This window comes from Sander lucioperca, chromosome 17 (genome assembly GCF_008315115.2).
Source record: "Sander lucioperca isolate FBNREF2018 chromosome 17, SLUC_FBN_1.2, whole genome shotgun sequence".
Taxonomy (NCBI): domain Eukaryota; kingdom Metazoa; phylum Chordata; class Actinopteri; order Perciformes; family Percidae; genus Sander; species Sander lucioperca.
In genome coordinates this window covers 13,024,502-13,047,439 of record NC_050189.1, presented here as the reverse complement: position 1 = coordinate 13,047,439, position 22,938 = coordinate 13,024,502, and the positions used below count along the sequence as shown (strand labels likewise).

Sequence of the window (22,938 nt, the reverse complement as noted above, 5' to 3'; positions counted from 1 at the left end):
TAAGAAATGCAGTATTGTTTGTTTCTTTTGTTTTTATTTCTCTTTTTAATGTATGTTGTATGTCATGTCTGTGTCTTCTGAATGGACCTTCAGTCTGGCAATAAAGATGATGATGATGATGACTACAGTGCAGCGTGTTTGACTTTTATCTGCCGTCTCTTTGCATAAAGGTGGCGTTCAATGTCCTCTCTCAGACTCTGCTCGTGTCTGCCTGCATTTGCCTCCGGCGGTTATGAGATAGCATAAACAGACGTCCTCTTGTTAAAGGTGCTCTAAGCGATGTCACACGTTTTTTAGGTACAACATTTTTTGTCACATACAGCAAACATCTCCTCACTATCTGCTAACTGCCTGTCCTCTGAACACACTGTAAAAAAAAAACACGGTTTGTGAATGTCTGAAGTGTGACCCAAAAACAAGAAGTTAAACTCACTTTCCTCAAGTCCCAGTTCTTGTTGTGTGGCTTCTCTAGTGCAGGGATCTTCAACAGGGGGTCCGGGACCCCCTAGGGGGTCCTCAGAGTTACTGCAGGGGGGCCTCCACATTATTGTTAATTTTATTTTTTTTTCAAAAATGTAAAAGTCTTAACATAAATCCAACATATTAGCAATTATAAATCCCCATTGATTGGTAAGGTTACTGGCCTATAGGTAAGGTAGTCAATAAGATCCACAGATACAGTTCATCCTAAAGACTCACTGTGCCACATGTGTGTTTAACATTAAAACATGATTCATAAACAAAAACATTAATAGCTTAGTTTTCTATGCATGTTATGTATAAAGGCTTTAGGCCGCCCTACACCTTATTGTAGGCCGGTTTATGTAACTTAATTTTATAAAATACAGTATATGTAGTAGGGGGTCCCTGCTCCATTTCTCTCTCTCTCAGTCAAGGGGTCCCTGACTTAAAAGACGTTGAAGACCCCTGCTCTAGTGTTACAAATGTTTCTTTAGCTTCCTGTTGTTTAGTGTCCGAGTGTGTATGCATCCTAAATATACACCAAGACATTATTTTGTAACTTTCGGTGGAAACATTTGGGATAGTGTAACTACACAACTCAAAAACATTTATAACATAAGTATGGTCATTTTTAGACATTTTAATGCAGAAATGTTACATATTGTAGCTTTAAGGTAAATCCGCATCACTACAACTTATAAATACATTTAGAAAATTACAGTTAACCATTTAATTATGTATTTTTACAGTTTTTAAAAGAGATGCTGAGTCATACGCCACACAACAATATCATGATTTTGATAGTGATCATGCGAAAAAGAAGTGGGAAGCTAAATTAGCTTTGGATTAAAGTCCACTTACATTAATCTAAACTAAAAAAAATTATCTGCGAACGATATAGGTCTATCTGAGTTTACCAGCCTGCATGCATTTTTGAATTTATTTAGTGTTTTTTGCTCTCAATTAGCCCTTGTGTTGTCTTCCCGTCGACCAACAAGCTACTTTTAGTTTTTCTGGGTCAACATTTAAAATTAAATCTTTTTGGTCAACGTTTATTGGTCGTCTTTTTCGACGCTTTTGTCGTTTGTTATGTAACCATGGATACGTGGGAGAGAGAACACGCGGACGCAGCTTCATAAGGAACCACCTCCAGCCAACCAGGCATTCATTTATTCATTCAGTGCCAGCGGAGCTCACTACAACCGATAGTTTTTAGATAGTCTTTCTACCGGGTCATTTCATGGTTCGCTTCGAGGTCTTCGTTTTTTGCTTCACCTTTACACTCTGGCCGGTCTTTGTGCCTTTTAGCACGGCAGTACAGACGGACGTTAAAGGTAAGCTCATGTGTTTTCGCTAGCTATACTTTAAGGCTGTTAGCTAACTTATTTCTTCTTTCAATTCAAATTTCACCGGGCCGAGCTCAACGATATAACGTCAACGTTAACGTCAGTTAATGTTAGCTGGAGTAGAGACTGTGTCTGAACATGTTCTACTGATAGTTTTATCCATAAACCCGTAATTTGAATTAATATTAGACGTTATTTTCGGTGTGCCTTCGCTGTAATTGTTATCGGTATGTAACTGCTATTTAAATGTATTTAAACAGTCCGCTATCATCCGCCCATCTCTTCCGTTGTTACTGACGTTAACGTTAGATATAATATAGCTAACACGCGGATACTGTTTGGCTAATGTTCGGAATATCTGTTTAAATATATAATAGCTGCGAACTGTGTCAGACCATGGATACAGTTACGATATGTAGCTAGCTAGCTAGCTAGCGTTATGTTTACTAGAACTGTGAAGTTTAAAAAACCGTTACACTTTTAACCTTAACGTACCTAACGCAACGTTACCATAGCTACGTGTAAACTGCATCCAAGCGCCGTTGTTGTGTTCAGCTAGCTACCTAACGGCAGCAGTTGTTGCCTCTTTCACCAGATTCGTCACACAATCACACTTATTACTGGCGATTTTCAGGTCGCATCTCATATCTAGTAGAGATGGGGTCGTTTCACATAAATGGGCTCAGTGTTTTCCTGAAACTAACAAAGTTACACACTTTTTTTTTTCGAAGTTATGAGAGTTAGTTAGAGAGAAGTTATTCGTCTGGGAAATTTGGTATGAATTTACAGAAACGTTTTGGAAGTTCAGATGAGGTTATTGGCGCTGTACGTTCCAGTCTTCCTCCTTTTTCAGAAATTAAATTGTCCCCTTTGTGCTTTTTTCCAGTTCAGGTGAATGGGTCCCTTCAGCCAATCATGGCCGCCCCGGGCGACGACGTCATCCTGCCGTGCCAGTTAGAGCCCAGAGAGGACGTGCGGGACAAGACGGTGGAGTGGTCCAAGCCCGACCTGAAGCCGGACCCGTCGGACCGGCTGAGCCGCGTCGGCTACGTGCACCTCTACCGGGACAAACAGGAAGTCCCGGACATGAAGATCCCGGCGTACGCCCAGAGGACGGCGCTGTTCACGGACGCCCTGAAGGAGGGGAACATCTCGCTCAAGATCGTCAACGTGACGCTCGCAGACACGGGCAGATACCGATGCTACGTCCCCAAGCTAGACTGCTACTCGATCGTCGAGCTCGTCGTCGGTGAGTAACTTTTGCTTCGGGCGTTTAAGGTCCCGACACAACGCTGGAGGTTGTTGTTGTTGTTGTTGTTGTTGTTGTTGTTGTTGTTGTTGTTGTTGTTGTTGTTGTCTTAGTCTCGCTTTGCCGGACCTCCCTCCCTCCACAGAGCTGCGGAGGAAGGTCCGGCACTTTAAAACAAACTAATAAAGCTTAGAATGAATCCCAGGACACATATCTTGTCACGTGACCCAGATATTGTAACGTTTTTTTTGCCCAAATTATTTGAAGTGGCAAAAAATGAGTCAGCCACGGCCCAGGATGTTTGGACTTGCTACGGCAACAAGTGACCGCTTTACCTCAACAGTCCTATAATTAACAATTTGGCAACAAAATCAACAATTACCATCAACAGTCGCACCCCAAAGGAACGGTAAGTTACCTGAAGATAAATAGCTATTAGACAATTGTGTAATAATATAATTGTTCGCGTATCAATTTAGGTTCACAATACATTTTGTCCATCTAGTTGTGCACCAAACTAAAAAAGGCGGGAAACCTTTTTTTCTTGTTTTTCAAACTGATGACTCGTTGACTCCAAACCAGAGTAGTTTTACTACTGAGGGTGTGAAACAGGTTTCACTCTCAGGTGCAGCACCCCAGCCGTTTTGGGCTGCACCTAAACCGAATAAACGCACATGTGGCAAAAAAAACAAACCCCAAAAAGCATCTAACGTAACCCTTGTGTTGTCTTTGGGTCACATTTTGACCCGTTTTCTAAGTTTCTTTGTCAGAAATATGGGTCTCTTTCAACCAAATTAACCAAAAATAACATGGGTGGTTCCCAGTGACGCTCTTCGCAAGTAAAATGTAACGATCTACTACTTTCATTGAATTTTGGGTGTTTTTTATTTAATTTTATGCAGCTGACAAACACACACACACACACACACACACACACACACACACACACACACACACACACACACACGGGTTAACTAAAAGATTTCTCAGATCTAATGACTGTCGTTGGACTTCTACAGCAAACTTTTGTCTTAAGCTTCTTGAGTGCTATCTTTAATCTGAGCTTTTGGACGTTTCAGACACAGACATGGTGATGAGAACAAGTCAAATTGCATTTTTTTTTTATTATTGAAAAGCATCACATTGTTTTGAGGAAAGAATTCGACAGCTTTTAAAACCTTAACCATCGTTTTGTCAACAACTGTTTGTCCCATAATGTGTTTTTAATGTGTGTTTAATTGTGTTATTAATTTTCATAGAGCCGAGTTCTGTTGAAACCTGGACGACGGAGACGCCGCTGCATCCCAAAATCCTCCAGACTCCAGGTCCAAACGATGAGTCGGCTGTTAAAGGTGAGAACACGGACCGACTCCGGGAAGACGGAAGGAAAACGCTGAGTCATGCTTACTTTGACTGACAGTTAAGATCAGAGGATGTTGAGTGGATCACAGTTTATTTCAAATGCTATAAAATTGAAGAAAAAAACCCCACCCACAATTCAATGAAAGTAATCATTAATTCTACCTGCCGAGAATGTTACAGAGCTTCCACACAACGTACATCCACACATTCATGTTATTTTGGGGCAATTTGGTTCAAAGAATCCCATAATTCTGATTTAAAAATGGGTCATACGTCAATCACATCTCTCTCTCCCCCCCTCCCTTATGCTTATGTGTATATATATGTGTGTGTGTGTGTGATATTCCAGCTATTGTAGCTTATATTTGTTTGTTTTCTTCCGTCAGGTGGCCGTCTCTTCCTGGGCGTACCGATCCTCGGTGTGTTTGGCTGCGTCTTACTGATCCTGAGTTTTGGAGTCTGTGCACCTTCAGTCAAACTAAAGTATCGACCCCAAACTGTAAGTCAGGACGACTTGGTCGTTTAAGAGAAAGCACCAGCACTACCTTCACTACTTGGTCTGGGCCAACGTTCAGTCGGGAGAGGACGGCCGCGGTGTTTCACCGGACCTTTAACTGGACCTTTAACTGGACCTTTAACTGGACCTTTAACCGACCCACGATGGAAGAAAAGGACAACGTGTTTGTCTCTGTATCGGAGGGCTCTCCTCCACCAGCTGGGGGTAACTGGGAGTGAAATACACGATTCACAAACTGGCTTTTTGTGGTTCTGTTGTTGTAACGACGCTGTGTGACCAGAGGTCCGCAGAGGTGTATAAAGTACTAGAGACCCATACTTGAGTAAAAGTACAAGTGCTCTATCAAAAAAGTGACTTGAGTAGAAGTTGAAGTGCTCTTTAAGCACCCCACTTAAGCGGAAGTACTAAAGTATTCAGCATTTTTTTGTACTGAAGTATTGCAAGTAGTTTATTTTAAAATGTACTACTCAAGTACTAAAAGTAAAAGTACAAGTATTTTGTTATGTAGTTGTTAAAGAAAGCAGTCAAATTTTGAATATCATATTTTTGGATTTCAACTTTTTACTTGGTGTTAAGACGGTGCATTACAGGCAGTCACAAGCTGTACATCGCTGGATATATGAAGGACGTTTCTGAAATAAACCAAAAAAATGTCACAGCTGTTATAACCAGTGGCGGTGCGTGGCAAATTTTACCGAGGAAGCCAGTGAGCTTAGTATGGAGATCATATTGCCTTACATAGGCGCCGATTTATGTTTTCCTTCGTGGGTGCTCACGCCCTTTAATTTCAGAACCTTAGGAAATGGACAGCGACCAACACGAACACACACGCCTATTGACTCGATAATAAAGCCGTAAAGTAGGCTATCTTTCAACTCAGGACAGCGCCACTCCTCGCAAATACAGATAGGATTGGAGATGAAAAGTTTAACTGACGCGTAACCACGATCAGCTTCGTGGGAAATTAAGAATCAGTGCCACCGACATAACCAATCACACTATGACGGACGCCAGCAGAAAGCCGGTTTAATTTAGCGCTTCCCGTTAGCCCTTCAGTTTTGGCATAGTTCCCATCACAAAAAGATCCCACGTTTCCCTTTGCTCTCCCCTGAGTTAGATCCAGCTTCGGTGTAGGCCTACCGGTTTGTCTAACTTTCAGTTGTAGCTCAAAAGCAAGTTTAGTGAAGTCATTTTAACAAGAAACTCAAGATCGCCATCCATTGTGTAAACTTGCTGTTAACTGACTGTTAGCTCAGCTGACGCCGGCCGGCACCGCTGCGTAGTAGCGTACTGTTACCATAGTTACGCATCTGTCTGAGGCATGTGATTGGTGAGAAGCCAGGTTCAACCTGGCTTCCCTGTTTTGTTTTTTTTTGACCATTCAATGTCGAGCTCGGTCAAACCTAGCCTCAATCTAATTAGCTGAAAATATTATTTTTTTTCTCTAAGGGATGCCAGGAAAAGCTGGCCTCCTTTGAGCGTTCGTAGCGTTTTACTGGCCACTAGACAGAGCCCAGACAGGACTGCACCACGCACGCAGTGACAGAGGGGCGCTGTTTCGCTCTACCAGCTATAGAAGAAAATGATAATGGAATGTTTTGATAAGGGAAACTACAAAATCAGTAAAAGACACAACCGTAAATGTATAATTCCTACAGTTAAAAATATAAAACATAATTTAAAATATATTTATATATTTTAAATTATGTTTTATATTTTTTATTTATTTTACATTTATCGTAAAATTAATTTTTTTTTTTAATTTTATTTAAAAATAAAAATGTATTTTATATTTTAAATTTATGTTTTAGAATTTTATGGGGAGGCCAGGCTTCCTTTGGCCTCCTAGAGAAACCGCCACTGTTTATAACTACTATTATCTGATACAACAGTGGGTTATTAATCACTTATTAACAAATACTGAAATAAAATGTGTGCTGTAGTGGAGAGTTAGCAAGCTAGCAAAACACAGATAAACTAGCAGCTTCACATCACAGGGTGAAAACATTCAATACTCATTTCAGACTGAAACAACTCAGGAATAGCTTAATACTGCTGCAACAATGGCTGGATTTTTTTTTACGTAACTTATTAGTTATTAGCGTATGTAACTAACGTAGCCGTAACTGCACACACTGTAACCTACACAGTCTCCGTAGCGTGTGGAATTCACAACAGTAACGAGTAACGATGCAGCACATAAAAAATGTATCGGAGTAAAAGTATTAAACTCATCGAAAATATGTACTCAAGTAAAAGTGGAAGTAGGAGGAAAAAAATAATACTCCAGTAGAGTACAGATACAGCCTTTTAGTACTTAAGTAGAGTAGTGAAGTAGTTCTACTTCGTTACTATACAGCTCTGGAGGCCTGCACTACCGAGCAAGACTTGGCATCAACAAGGTGACTTCAGGGTTTGGCGTTTCACGGCGGTGGATCACTTGTTGCCGGGTTAACGGCGACCTTCACATTGGCACCGTAGACACAGCTGCGAAACGACCGGAAGTCATTCATTTCCTACGGAGATTCGAATGGGTCCGAAACCGATGCGAACGAGTGCGGTGCGGCAAATAAATCGGGTCCGTTGGTCATCCGGAGGCGTTAAAAAAACAACTCTTGAACTCTTACCCTTGTCCCACAATCCGAGCGGAAGTTAGCGTTGCTATAATGGTTACTGATAAACAAATCTGAATTCTTAACTTTTTAATAAAATAAATAATGATTTCGTAACGACACGTTGCCATGTTGGTTAGCAACAGACATCGAACTATTGACATTATACCGCTATATCACATTTAACCAACCTGACATATCAACATCCTGGGCAACTTTTCTCCACGCAGCAGTCGTAGGAATCAGAGAACGTTGTAGGACCCAAATGCAGAGACAGCAGGAAAAAGTAGTAAGCTCGAGGATTTAACCCTACCAGCCCTAAGGTCATTTTTACAGTTCATTGTCCGTCTTGTAAAACATCAACCCTGTGGTCTACAGTCAATTTATGAACATAACAACTGGGCTCTTAGAATATTTGTGCTGCAGTGAGGTCACTTGAATGTAAAAATATAGGTTGTAAATAATATTGATATCACAGACAGAACAATCAAGGCAAGGCAGCTGGATTTGTAGAGCACATTTCAGCAACAGGGCAATTCAAAGTGCTTTACATGAAAACAGATTAAAAAATTTAAAACAGATAAAATACGAGAATAAAAGTTACAGTGCAGTATAAGAAATTAAACATTGAAGAGCAGTTAAAACCGTTAATAAAAGCTAAGCCAATCTGTCTAAATCAGTTCCCGTATGTATTAGGAGTCACACTGCAAAGAAATAAACATTATAACTTATACAGTTGACTAAATATGTACATTTTTTCAAAAAAAAGTCCAGACGCTTTTGCCCTCATGACATTCACTTATGCCAGTAATCAAATAATAATTAGGGATGTCCAGATCCGATCACGTGATCGGAAATCGGGCCCGATCACGTGGTTTCAGACTCGATCGGAATCGGACGTTACCTCCCGATCAGGACTCGGATATATATGTGTATATATATTCTCATTATTTTTTAACACATCTATAGTTATGCGGTGGCCCAGAGTTAGACCCTTTTGACTCCACACAGAAACAGCAACGCGTGCGGCATGACATCACTTTGTTGCAGAGACGCTATTGGTTAAATGCCGGCAAAGTAGAACACGGAAGCAGCTTGAAGCGGAAAGCGCGAGTATGTCTGCGGTCTGGAGGTATTATAAAGTTGAATTATTATAGAAGTATCGGATCGGGACTCGGTATCGGTAGATACTCAAAATCAAATGACTCGGACTCGAGGGCAAAAAAACCTAATCGGGACATCCCTAATATTAATGTCATATTTATTGAAATCACACACACGGCAATGTTCTAAAACAGTTCTCCTATATATTTGGAGTCATGCAGTGCAAAAATAAACATAATGAACGTTATAACTCATTTAAAAGGACAAACTATTTACATTTCTTCAAAAAAGGCCCAAATTTATGCCAAATCTCAAAACAATCGTCTCTGTAGAACGGTAATTAGACTGGAGTGATCCATCTTTCACTCTATAGTCTTTGTTCTCGCTCGGATTCGCTGGAGTGATCCATCTTTCCACTCGATATACTCTTTGTATGACGGACCTGCCTTCCCATTGGTTGAAAGACGTCAACACAATCTCGCAAAGCATCGTGGGATATTCAAAATGGCAGCTAGCATCGAGCTAGCGGCAAAAATGACAGAAAATTGATAAATTATGGACATCAAGTGGATAAATCTTGGATATAAGCGTTTGGATCTATTGCTGAACAACTCCAAAAAGAGGCACAACTTCCAGGCTGGATAGAAGACCTTCTGTAAAGGCTACAAAGACACCAAAGACACCCCCGTGATGGCTAACTCGTTAGCTTTTAGCAGCAAAAATCGGTAAGTTTCTACATTAAACCGTTATCAAATTATCTAAATATTAATCAGAGGTGCCGTTTTGCGTCGGGTTCTGAGGGTTAATATCAAAAACAAGATATACAACCCAGGAGTCCTCAAGACAGCAGGCAAGGAAATCCAAAACGTGGTAGCAGTCAAAAAAAAACAAAAACAGGAGTCGCAGGAAACGGCAACACTGGGACAAAACGGGTAGCCTCGCACACAGACGCTCGAAAACAGAAATAATGACCTGACAACAGACAAAGAAAACGCAGAGACTAAATACAAGAGGTAACGAGGAGACACGAGCACTCAGTAACCGGTGAAACAAGTCAGGGTGGGGCAGACAATCAGAAAAGGCGGGAAAACACAAGGCAGGAAGTAAAGCAAGACATGACAAGGGAGAAAAATGGACTACCAAAATAAAACAGGAAACAGAACAAATACACAACCATAACAGCAGCAGCCTGTTTATATTTACTCAGATAGATAGATGAGAGGTCAGAGAGAATTGGACATTTGGACACTGACAGAATGAGTCCCAGTCTCTCCGGTATTTTCTTTTTTTTTCTACTCGCTTCTGACGCTTTTCAACGGTGTAGTACGATGTCCACTGGGGGGCGCATTGCGTATAACGGAGCTGATTTCAAGTGCCAGTGTGAAGGCGGCGTCACGGAGAGTCCACGTATCTGAACTGGATTATTGCGGTTTAGTCACGATGTCAATCTTGGAAGATTTAAAATTACATTTCACACAATCAAAACCTCCAAAGTTACGCTAATAACATCTGACACGGACATATTTCTCTTTTACGTTATAATACTTATATTGGACGTTAGGTCAACTTGTCATCCGTTTTGCATTTTTTTTTCGCAACAACCGATTTATTCCTCAACTCTTTACTAGCTGAGATAACATAAGATTATCTTTTGGGCATTTTTAGGCCTTTCATTTTTATAGGACAGCTGAAGAAATGAAAAGGGAGAGAGAGCAAAGGGCCGCAGGTCTGAGTCGAACCAGCGGCCGCTGCGTCAAGGAGTGAATCTCTATATATGGGCGCATGCTCTACCAACTGAGCTACCCAGGCGCGTAGCTGAGATATTTCTTAAGTTTAAATGCTCTCTCTCTCTCCACTCCCTAACTGACCCCAGCCTCACCTTATTAATATTATATATTACATTGTTGGGATTTATTATTTAAGAACTATATGCACTGAAGGATCTCTGTGTGTGTCTTGAAGATCTAAATACATCTTGCACATCTAAGGTGGGACTGTTTGTGATCCATTCTGTTTCAGGGATGATAGGATTTACTCTCTACATTCAAGATATTTCGAATATTTCTAGTTTGTTGCACTTGGTTCTTGTTTTTCTAATGTTGGTCTAATGTTGGTCTTGTGATTACAAGAAGAAGCTGCTAAATAAATCACGTTTTTGAAATGACTAACTTATCTACTAATTCATTTGTCGCCTGAACGTCTCCCAGAACAGCGTACGATACCAATCATCGCTATGGAAACGCTGGTATAAGTGTCTTTTATAGAAATGCAGTACTGTTTGTGTCTTTTGTTATTATTTCTCTTTTTAATTTATGTTGTATGTCATGTCTGTGTCTTCTGAATGGACCTTCAGTCCGGCAATAAAGATGATGATGATGATGATGATGATGATGACTACAGTGCAGCGTGTTTGACTTTTATCTGCCGTCTCTTTGCATAAAGGTGGCGTTCAATGTCCTCTCTCAGACTCTGCTCGTGTCTGCCTGCATTTGCCTCCGGCGGTTATGAGATAGCATAAACAGACGTCCTCTTGTTAAAGGTGCTTTAAGTGATGTCACACGTTTTTTTTAGGCTACAACATTTTTTTGTCACATACAGCAAACATCTCCTCACTATCTGCTAACTCTCTGTTCTCTGAACACACTGTAAAAAAAACAAAAAAAAACACGGTTTCTGAATGTCTGAAGTGTGACCCAAAAACTCACTTTCCTCAAGTCCCAGTTCTTGTGTGGCTTCCTCTAGAGCAGGGATCTTCAACAGGGGGTCCTCAGAGTTACTGCAGGGGGGCCTCCAAATTATTGTTAATTTTATTTTTTTTCAAAAATGTAAAAGTCTTAACATAAATCCAACATATTAGCAATTATAAATCCCCATTGATTGGTAAGGTTACTGGCCTATAGGTAAGGTAGTCAATAAGATCCACAGATACAGTTCATCCTAAAGACTCACTGTGCCACATGTATGTTTAACATTAAAACATGATTCATAAACAATAAAAACATTAATAGCTTAGTTTTCTATGCAAGAATGTTATGTATAAAGGCTTTAGGCCGCCCTACACGTTGTTGTAGGCCCAGTTTATGTAACTTAATTTTATAAAATACAGTATATGTAGTAGGGGGTCCCTGCTCCATCTCTCTCTCTCTCAGTCAAGGGGTCCCTGACTTAAAAGACGTTGAAGACCCCTGCTCTAGTGTTACAAATGTTTCTTTAGCTTCCTGTTGTTTAGTGTCCGAGTGTGTATGCATCCTAAATATACATACGGTGGAAACATTTGGGATAGTGTAACTACACAACTCAAAAAAAAATATATAACATAGGTATGGTCATTTTTAGACATTTTAATGCAGAAATGTTACATATTGTACCTTTAAGGTAAATCCGCATCACTACAACTTATAAAAACATTTAGAAAATCACAGTTAACCATTTAATTATGTATTTTTAGAGTTTTTAAAAGAGATGCTGAGTCATACGCTACAATAATATCATGATTTTGATAGTGATCATGCGAAAAAGAAGTGGAAAGCTATATTAGCTTTGGATTAAAGTCCACTTACATTAATCTAAACTAAAAAAAATTATCTGCGAACGATATAGGTCTATCTGAGTTTACCAGCCTGCATGCATTTTTGAATTTATTTAGTGTTTTTTGCTCTCAATTAGCCCTTGTGTTGTCTTCCCGTCGACCAACAAGCTACTTTTAGTTTTTCTGGGTCAACATTTAAAATTAAATCTTTTTGGTCAACGTTTATTGGTCGTCTTTTTCGACGCTTTTGTCGTTTGTCATGTAACCATGGATACGTGGGAGAGAGAACACGCGGACGCAGCTTCATAAGGAACCACCTCCATCCAGCCAGTCATTCATTCATTCATTCAGTGCCAGCTGAGCTCACTACAACCGGTAGTTTTTAGATAGTCTTTCTACCGGGTCACTTCATGGTTCGCTTCGAGGTCTTCGTTTTTTGCTTCACCTTTACACTCTGGCCGGTCTTTGTGCCTTTTAGCACGGCAGTACAGACGGACGTTAAAGGTAAGCTCATGTGTTTTCGCTAGCTATACTTTCAGGCTGTTAGCTAACTTATTTCTTCTTTCAATTCAAATTTCACCGGGCCGAGCTCAACGATAACGTTAAAGGAGAATTCCGGTGGATTTCAACACGTAGCTCCGTTGTTTGTAAATTTGGAGTGCTGTCAGTAGCAAGAAAAACGAAAACAATCGGTGCTGCCTACACCGAGTTATACTCCTGCTAGCGTTAGCACAGGGCAAGTTTTAAACTTGTGTTTAGCCTCTTAACATGTTCAAAATGTCATTAAAAGAGCCTACCAATGTGCAGCGATTCCTTCCGAGTGAACACAGTGAATCTGACTGCAGTAGATGTGAAAGAAATGCATGAAAGTTCTGCTTAAAGTTCTGTTTAAATATAACTTCGGTAAAGTTGGAAAGACATTCACAGATTCACTTCCGGGATCAATAACTTCTGAGCAAAACGTTATGAAATCACAAACGACCCATCTTTCCTACCGTAGTAAGGTAAACAACGAGCTACAAACTCCTTTTCATCAAAACGAGTTATTCTTGTATCAGATAATAATAATAATAATAATAATAATAACTGATTTATGACACTGATTCATCTGCTGCTGTTATAGCCTACATATTATATATTTAGACTTATACTAGTATAATAGTTTTCAAAAGACGACTGAAAGATGTATCACAGATATATAGCCTATACATCATTTTAACAGGCTGCACTGTAAAGGCCTAATTACAACAACAATCTTTGGAGAACCAGCACATTATAGTTTGGAATGATAACAAGGATCCTGTTGAAGAAAGTTGGAAACTGGTTTAACTACAGCTTTTAGTCACCGCCCTCTGCTTTATCTCACAGTCCATCTCAGATCATTATACTGTAGTAGACTCATACTTCCTTGTTCTTCCTCAGTTGAAAAACTCTACTAACTGGCGCCATCTTGTGACAGAAATACATCACTGTACCTGCTTATTGTCAGTCCTCTGATCAGTCATGTGTAAGTAACACAGAGGAAGAAGTATAAACAGACTGTATATGTCCTCTCTCTGTCCTGTAATAAGTGATCTCTGAGCTCATGTGTTTGTGACTCTTCACCTCTGTCTCCTCTCACAGGGAGAAGATGATCCTGCTCATCATCCTGCTGCTCATCATCCTGACCTCCTGTGTCTCTGGTTAGTTCACAGCTTCACGTCATTATCCACTAACACTAAACCTCTCCGGGAACCATCACCTTATCGTGGTGGAGAGGTTTGTGTGTCCCTATGAACCTGAGGGCTGTGTTGTCTGGAGCTTTGTGCTCCTGGTAGGGTCTCCCAAGGCAAAGTGGTCTCAGGGGAGGGGCCAGACAAAGAATGGTTCAAAAACCCTATGAATAAACAAGGAAGAGAGAGTGACCCTGCCCGGAGGAAGCCCGGGGCCCCCGTCTGGAGCCAGGCCCATATGGAGGGCTCGTCAGCGAGCGCCTGGTGGCCGGGTTTGCCACGGAGCCCGGCCGGGCACAGCCCGAAAAAGCTACGTGGCACCTCTCTCTCCATCCCATGGGCCCACCACCTGTGGGAGGAACTGCTGGGGTCGGGTGCGCTGCCACATGGGTGGCGGTGACTAGACCCAGGACATATATCTATAATAATATATCTAAATAAGCCACAGAGGGAGAACATGTTCTCAGGGCTAAAAATAAACCAATGTCCAATGGGCTGTATAACTTTATATTTTTCGGTGATCTATTTATTCACGTTTCTGTAAAACACATGTTCACTGTAATGCTCTTCTACGAGACAGAGATAAGAGTAAAGTTCTTGTATGGATCCCTATCAGCTGACTCACCCACTGTGGCCTGGCTGTGTGATCCCCTGGTCTAATGTCATGTACAGCAGGGTGACGTCTGGTCTAATGTCATGTACAGCAGGGTGACGTTAAGCATCCTCAGCAGCAATCACAGCCGTGGTCAGATCACCTTCCTCCGGCCGCTTTTCTTCGTCCCAGTTGGTGACAAGTTCACCATATCTCTCAGTCTCATTTACAGGTTTTGATAAAGTCTCCACACCTTGACGTTTAGGGAGTAAACAACTATCCATTGCTAGCGTTAGACTGACTTCTCTAATCCTAACAGCTCTAAATATTGAGCTCTTCTTCTTCTTTATGAATACGTTACTGCGGAAGTAAGGTCAACAGCTCAATGTGTGCTGCACCCTTAGGCCGAATACGATCACCTTAGTTTTTTAGCATTTAAATAATCGGTTTGTTTTATTAATGTATTTATTCATTTTTCAAATATAAATTATACTATTTACACATTAACGATTTTTTATTTATTTATAAATCAACCACAGCAATTTCTTGGGGGTACTAAGGGGGTGCTATGACAATCCTAGGGGTAGCTACAGCACCCCCTAGCCCCTCCCTGGCGCCGCCTATGCTGCTCCTCACTTTCCCTCTCTGTCTCCTCAACAGGAAGATTTGTAGTGAATGTGACCCAGACCTCCTATCAGGCAGAGGAGAACCACAACATCACACTGGAGTGGACCTTCACAACCAACCCTCACAGTTCCTCCAACTCTCTGAATATCTTCTGTGAACTGATAACTGTCCTCAAGAATCCAGGCCTGTTTCATCTCCATGAAGGAGTTGAGGTCCCAGAGTCTCAGCATGACCAGTTTGCAGGACGAGTCCAGTGGGACAAAGACGTCCTCAGAGAAGGACGACTCAGACTTCATGTGTCCAGACTCAGGACTGAAGACTCGGGACTGTACAAATGTGATGTGCTCACAAGTTATGGGAGGAGCTCTGGTAAATGTTGGCTCAATGTTACTGGTAAGTTGATTCATTATAACCACATACAACGGCTATAATCGGACTCCTTTGCACATTAAGTATCACTCCCCGTCTTTATGCAAATGAGTCCGTTGGACGTGACTATCCAGTAGAAGTAGACGAAAATCTTTCAAACTGACCTTTGTCGATCTGAAATGAAGACAGATTCAACAACTGCACGGCCTATTTCACGCTTAAAATGTTTTCAGAAACACGTTTCGGTGAATTGTTTGTGTAAACTACTAGATCGTATTCTCAACGAGCCGCCACGACACTCTTCTCGAGCAGCCAAACCCACGAAATGTGTTCGTCCAATCAGCTGACGGTCAGGGGGGTGGAGCATCAACCACTGATCTATGACGTCGCGACACCGCGCTTCAGTCGTGTCGGACATATGGATCTGTACAGTTAGTTATATGTAGTTTGGTGCTAACATGCAGCCTGACGTCTGACCCCCCCTCTCTGGTCACCCTAGACACAAACCGACTACAAAGAGACGCCAAATGATCACAGAGAGCCGAAACAACCCCAAAGAAAACACAAATGACCAAATAGAGACACAACACGACTACAAAGAGACACAAAAACCCACAAAGACGTAAAATGTACGGGTGACAAGTGACAGCTTTATCTCAACAGTCCTATAAATATCAATTTGGCACATCTGTACGGTGGCCCTGAAGTGAAAATCACAACAGCAATAAGAAAAACGCGACGGCAAATATGAAAACACGACGGCGAATAGGAAAACACGACAGCAAATAGAAAAACACAACAGCAAATATGAAAACACGACGGCAAATATGAAAACACGACGGCAAATAGAAAAACACGACGGCAAATAGGAAAACACGACAGCAAATAGGAAAACACGACAGCAAATAGGAAAACACTTCAATAAATCACAAAACACAACGGCATTAACTTCTACCGGAAAAGGTAGGGCCTATCTAGCAGTGGACGGACCCTCCTGATTGGACAGACGCACTGTCTGTCTTTCGCGCTCCCAAATCACCCACAATCCTATGCACGCGGCTTTGCCGGCTTGTTAAAAAAAACAACAACAATGGCGGACCTAAGTGGGAGTTGGAGCGGCATCGCTGATGGCACAATTAACATTTAAATGTAAGTATATTTAGTGTTTACCGTACATTTGTTATCACCGTTAATGTGTTACATCAATGTCAAGTGTTACGCATTAATGCTGGTACAAATTGCTATTATAATTAGGTAGATACACCCCGAGCTAACGTTAAGCTAACTGAACCTATCATTTAACATTAGGCTGTTAGCTAGCTAGCTGTGTTGCTGTCTTTTATGCCATTTGTGTTCGTAAAGTTTAATGTCCGGTGGCATTTTCATCTCTTTTTGTAAGCCGTTACTGTATATGCGTAATGTTAGCAGAGATTTAGAAATTGGTGTGTTTATCAGTTGTAGCTGCAGGATTGGAGGTAAAGCTGCACCTTGTTAACTTCACTAGCAACGTTAAATGAAAGCTAAAATGTATGAGTAGTTTCCCATGTAACAAGTATAACATTCCGTTATAGCATTTATAATGGTAAAGATCTTTTTCTTGTGTTTGCTGTCTTTTAACAGGGACTAAGGAACAAATGGAGGCTGCACTACAACGCTGAAGTTGGCATCCGATTCGCAGCTTCCGATTCGGCAGTTAAGGGGTAATTTAAGGGGAACTTAAAACTGTCCGATTCAGCAGGGAAACATAATTTACATCGCTAAGTGACTGATCCTCCGTTTTTTGAACCTCTTACTGTATTGAATGAGTGTTAGTCATTAAGGTAAATTATTAATTATGTCTAAAACACACTTTTAGATTTGTGAAAGCTTTATTGTCTTTATGAGAACACAATAAAGGGAGATTTCACCGTTTTTCTAAACTTGTCAAATCAGGACTAAATTATCCCAGAGAGGCTAAGGAGTCTTAAAAACACAGTTTGAGATTTGTGAAAGCTTTATTCTATTTGTGAAAATGCAATAAAGGGAGATTTTACTGTATTTTTCACATATAGACTACATTGGACCAGGTCCAGATCCAAAACCACAATACTTAAGACTTGTCAAATCAGGACTAAATTATCCCAGAGAGGCTAAATAAACTGTTTTATTTTATTGCCACAGCATGGCCTTTGCTAATTGACATTCAATGTACAAGTCCACGTCTCTCCATGTCATTTCTTATATCCATGAGCAGGTCTTCCTTCTCACTTCAAAAGAAAAGTAGAAAAAGTTATTTTTACCTTTTGGAAATCAATCCAAATATCGTCATAGATTTGCCAGTGGTTTAATGTACTCTTCAAATCCTTCTCCTTCAACATAAGTGTTGTTTTCTCACCTTTCCTCAGAAAAAGAGGCAGGACTGAGTATTTATTAAGATTTTTTTTAATTCATACTTCATAGGCCATTGTCTCAGGTGAGGAGCAACCCCACTTCTGGGGAACGCTGGGTCCCAATCTTCTTTGATGATGAAACCCAGCTGGACAGGATTGTGAAATACCTGTCAAACTTCCTCGACAGCTGTGACACACTCTCTGATAAAGTGTGCACCATGGTGTCTTCTGACAGGATCAAATACATCCTAAATGTGTTGCTGTCAGAGATAGGTCCACAGCAGTTCCACATTATATTCATGAAGACATTTTTTTCTATGACTTAAAGTGGCTATATGTAACTTTCAGTTTGTGTTGATTCTAGCGGCCACTTTGGACAAAAGTGGTAGTATTTTCACCACACCTGCTGTCATAAAGGTCTTTTCTTTACGGTGCTGTATTGCCCACTGTAGATTACCAAGTTTGCGTTACCGTGTTTACACAAGTACAGGGGAAGACCTGCTCATGGATATAATAAATGACATGGAGAGAGTGAGTTAATTCTTGTCCAGTTTTGACAAGTCTAGGTATTGTGGTTTTGGATGTGGACTTGGTCCAATGTGGTCTACATATGCAAAAAAAACAGTAAAATCTCCCTTTATGGCATTTTCACAAATAGAATAAAGCTTTCACAAATCCCAAACTGTGTTTTTAAGACTCCTTAGCCTCTCTGGGATAACGTAGTCCAGATTTGACAAGTCTAGGTGGATCTAGACCTAGTCTAATGTGGTTTATATGTGAAAAACTTATTGTGTTCTCATAAAGACAATAAAGCTTTCACAAATCTAAAAGTGTGTTTTAGACATAAATAAATTTACCTTAATGACTAACACTCATTCAATACAGTAAGAGGTTAAAAAAACAGTTTTAAGTTCCCCTTAACTGCCAAATCAGAAGCTGCAAATCGGATGCCAACTTCAGCGTCGTGGCTGCACTAGCGTCACCAGAAGGGAGAGATGAGGAGGAGAGGGAAAGCAAAAGACAAGCAGGGAGACAGAGGCCAAAAAGAGATGTTGAATAGATTATTTGCTATATTAGAGATTGCCATTCAAAAAATAAATGCATTAAATTAACTAGTTTGTCTGTGTTTTTTTAAGTTTTTGGGTGTGTATATAATATAAACTGTTTTTCAATGTTTATTTTTTCCATCAAATTATGACCTGGACACAGGAAACTTCTGAGTAATTATATTCAGATGCTACCTGTTTTAATAACTAGTTAGGTATACAAGTTCTAAAAAGACATTAATGAAATGTGTATCTTTATTATAACATTTATTCAAACATTACTATATACTGTACACAAGTATATTCAACATGAAGCGGCGATCAGACTCAGCTCCCAATGATGGTGTTGCTTCCGGACTGCAGACAGAAGGAGAAAGATTAGGTTAGTCCAGTAGTTATCCTACCTGTCCTGGTAAGATTAGGTTAGTCCAGTAGTTATCCTACCTGTCCTGGTAAGATTAGGTTAGTCCAGTAGTTATCCTACCTGTCCTGGTAAGATTAGGTTAGTCCAGTAGTTATCCTACCTGTCCTGGTAAGATTAGGTTAGTCCAGTAGTTATCCTACCTGTCCTGGTAAGATTAGGTTAGTCCAGTAGTTATCCAACCTGTCCTGGTAAGATTAGGTTAGTCCAGTAGTTATCCAACCTGTCCTGGTAAGATTAGGTTAGTCCAGTAGTTATCCAACCTGTCCTGGTAAGATTAGGTTAGTCCAGTAGTTATCCTACCTGTCCTGGTAAGATTAGGTTAGTCCAGTAGTTATCCAACCTGTCCTGGTAACATTAGGTTAGTCCAGTAGTTATCCAACCTGTCCTGGTAACATTAGGTTAGTCCAGTAGTTATCCAACCTGTCCTGGTAAGATTAGGTTAGTCCAGTAGTTATCCAACCTGTCCTGGTAAGATTAGGTTAGTCCAGTAGTTATCCAACCTGTCCTGGTAACATTAGGTTAGTCCAGTAGTTATCCAACCTGTCCTGGTAACATTAGGTTAGTCCAGTAGTTATCCAACCTGTCCTGGTAGGATTAGGTTAGTCCAGTAGTTATCCAACCTGTCCTGGTAAGATTAGGTTAGTCCAGTAGTTATCCAACCTGTCCTGGTAAGATTAGGTTAGTCCAGTAGTTATCCAACCTGTCCTGGTAAGATTAGGTTAGTCCAGTAGTTATCCAACCTGTCCTGGTAAGTTTAGGTTAGTCCAGTAGTTATCCAACCTGTCCTGGTAGGATTAGGTTAGTCCAGTAGTTATCCAACGTGTCCTGGTAAGATTAGGTTAGTCCAGTAGTTATCCAACCTGTCCTGGTAAGATTAGGTTAGTCCAGTAGTTATCCAACCTGTCCTGGTAAGATTAGGTTAGTCCAGTAGTTATCCAACCTGTCCTGGTAAGATTAGGTTAGTCCAGTAGTTATCCAACCTGTCCTGGTAGGATTAGGTTAGTCCAGTAGTTATCCAACGTGTCCTGGTAAGATTAGGTTAGTCCAGTAGTTATCCAACCTGTCCTGGTAAGTTTAGGTTAGTCCAGTAGTTATCCAACCTGTCCTGGTAGGATTAGGTTAGTCCAGTAGTTATCCAACGTGTCCTGGTAAGATTAGGTTAGTCCAGTAGTTATCCAACCTGTCCTGGTAAGATTAGGTTAGTCCAGTAGTTATCCTACCTGTCCTGGTAAGATTAGGTTAGTCCAGTAGTTATCCAACCTGTCCTGGTAAGATTAGGTTAGTCCAGTAGTTATCCAACCTGTCCTGGTAAGATTAGAATTGTATCATAAGTATATTTAAGCATACTGAAACATGAAGGTACTTCATGTAACTGTGTAGTGGTGTAGTTTCTTCATCATGGTCTTAACTGACAACTGTTGACCATTTAACACACTTACACCTACCTTTACTATATTAGTGGGTGTTTATCAATGGAGGTATTATGACTTTTCATATGTTGGTTGTAGCCTTGTAGCTTGTGTGTTTACAGTACTATTTACCCTTTCTCACTTGCAGTTTAATGCATATCATACTGCCTGTGGTAGCTCATTAGCTGGTAGCGTTTACCTTGTAGTTGCTGATCATATTTTGCACTGCATTTGTCTGAAAGCTAGAAGCTACTGAACAATGAGCTAATGTTGCATACATGCAGTAAACTACAAGCTAATGTAAACGGTTAGCTACTGCAATTCTCCTTACCGGTAAGTGTTATGACTACTGTACAAACATGAACTCCCACGAGTTTTTAATTTATTGACATGGGATAAATAAGACGAAATGACTATTGCTTACATTAAAGCCTATCGGTGTCGGTAACGTTACCTACCTTTGCACGTTGCGAGCAAAGTTCCTGACAGAATATTCTCCTCCTGCAAGTAGACTGACGCCTATTCACCAACAGCACAGTTCATAGTTCCACATCCATTTCGTCCAGTGTTTTGAAATGAGAAACGGCTAGTCTGTCTGTTAAATGCATAGACAGTGAGGCACTTTTATTTTTTTACCTCTCCTTCCTGTCAAAAGACTGTCCAATCAGGAGGGTCCGTCCACTGCTAGATAGGCCCTACCTTTTCTGATAGAAGTTAATGCCGTTGTGTTTTGTGATTTGTTGAAGTGTTTTCCTATTTGCTGTCGTGTTTTTCTATTTGCTGTCGTGTTTTTCTATTTGCCGTCGTGTTTTCCTATTTGCCGTCGTGTTTTCCTATTTGCCGTCGTGTTTTCCTATTTGCCGTCGTGTTTTCCTATTTGCCGTTGTGTTTTCCTATTTGCCGTCGTGTTATTCTATTTGCCGTCGTGTTTTCCTATTTGCCGTCGTGTTATTCTATTTGCCGTCGTGTTTTCATATTTGCCGTCGTGTTTTCATATTTGCCGTCATGTTTTCATATTTGCCGTCATGTTTTCCTATTTGCTGTCGTGTTTTTCTATTTGCTGTCGTGTTTTTCTATTTGCCGTCGTGTTTTCCTATTTGCCGTCGTGTTTTCCTATTTGCCGTCGTGTTTTCCTATTTGCCGTCGTGTTTTCCTATTTGCCGTTGTGTTTTCCTATTTGCCGTCGTGTTATTCTATTTGCCGTCGTGTTTTCCTATTTGCCGTCGTGTTATTCTATTTGCCGTCGTGTTTTCATATTTGCCGTCGTGTTTTCATATTTGCCGTCATGTTTTCATATTTGCCGTCATGTTTTCCTATTTGCCGTCGTGTTTTCATATTTGCCGTCGTGTTTTCCTATTTGCCGTTGTGTTTGCCGTCGACAAACTATACGTATGATATGGTTGGTATTTGGTGCCCTCGGTGAGGTTGAGTTCTGACGCTGCCGGTCTAAACGGACAATAACAGAACATTTTTGTAGATTTTTCTGCCCTGTGATCAGAATTCGACAGCTTTAAAACTTTAAGGATAGTTTTGTCAACAACTGTTTGTCCTATAATGTGTTTTTAAATCATCACAAATCTTTTTTTTTTTTTTTTTAAAGCCTGGACGACGGAGACGCCGTGGTATCCCAAAATCCTCCAGACTCCAGATCCAAACGGTGAGTCGGCTGTTAAAGGTGAGAACACGGACCGACTCCGGGAAGACGGAAGGAAAACATTATCAGAAGACGCTGAGTCATGCTTACTAGACCATATGCTTTTGTCCCGATTCGATTCTTTCACCATACACAGGCGGCGATTGGATTTTCATTTATTGCGATTCTAGACGTATTGTGTATTTCTTTTCCTTCTTTAACAAAAACCAAATTTGAATAAAACACTTCTAGGGCCCTGTCTTGCAGCGGGGCGCAAAGCCCGACTCAAGTGTCTTTGCTATTTTAAGACCGGCGCAGTTGTCAATTTCCCATCCAGCGTCGTTTAACTAGCAAGTGCACCTGCGCCCGTCTGTGCACCCATGGGCATGCTGGGCGTGCTGGTCTTACAGGGAGGTGTGTTCAGGTGCATTCCGGGCGTGCTGGTCTTACAGGGAGGTGTGTTCAGGTGCATTCTGGGCGTGCTGGTCTTACAGGGTGGTGTGTTCAGGTGCATTCTGGGCGTATTGCTATCTTGAGGCAGCAGGAAGTGATGGCACCATTGACCAACAAAAACCT

General features: G+C 40.8%; 2 protein-coding genes across 2 annotated transcripts; both read left to right on the top strand.

The window, feature by feature from the left end:
- The first annotated feature begins 1,566 nt into the window (after window positions 1-1,566).
- Window positions 1,567-22,553, top strand: LOC116063673 (programmed cell death 1 ligand 1-like). The gene is made up of 6 exons (XM_035994253.1): window positions 1,567-1,642; window positions 12,513-12,685; window positions 13,604-13,688; window positions 13,805-13,863; window positions 15,146-15,505; window positions 22,330-22,553. Exons 4-6 carry the CDS (start codon window positions 13,812-13,814, stop codon window positions 22,551-22,553), a joined length of 636 nt encoding a protein of 211 aa, XP_035850146.1. The 5' UTR covers window positions 1,567-1,642; window positions 12,513-12,685; window positions 13,604-13,688; window positions 13,805-13,811.
- On the top strand, window positions 1,603-5,176 carry LOC116063692 (butyrophilin-like protein 2). The gene is made up of 4 exons (XM_031318609.2): window positions 1,603-1,796; window positions 2,695-3,057; window positions 4,317-4,409; window positions 4,806-5,176. Exons 1-4 carry the CDS (start codon window positions 1,703-1,705, stop codon window positions 4,943-4,945), a joined length of 690 nt encoding a protein of 229 aa, XP_031174469.1. The 5' UTR covers window positions 1,603-1,702; the 3' UTR covers window positions 4,946-5,176.
- Window positions 22,554-22,938: the final 385 nt, after the last annotated feature.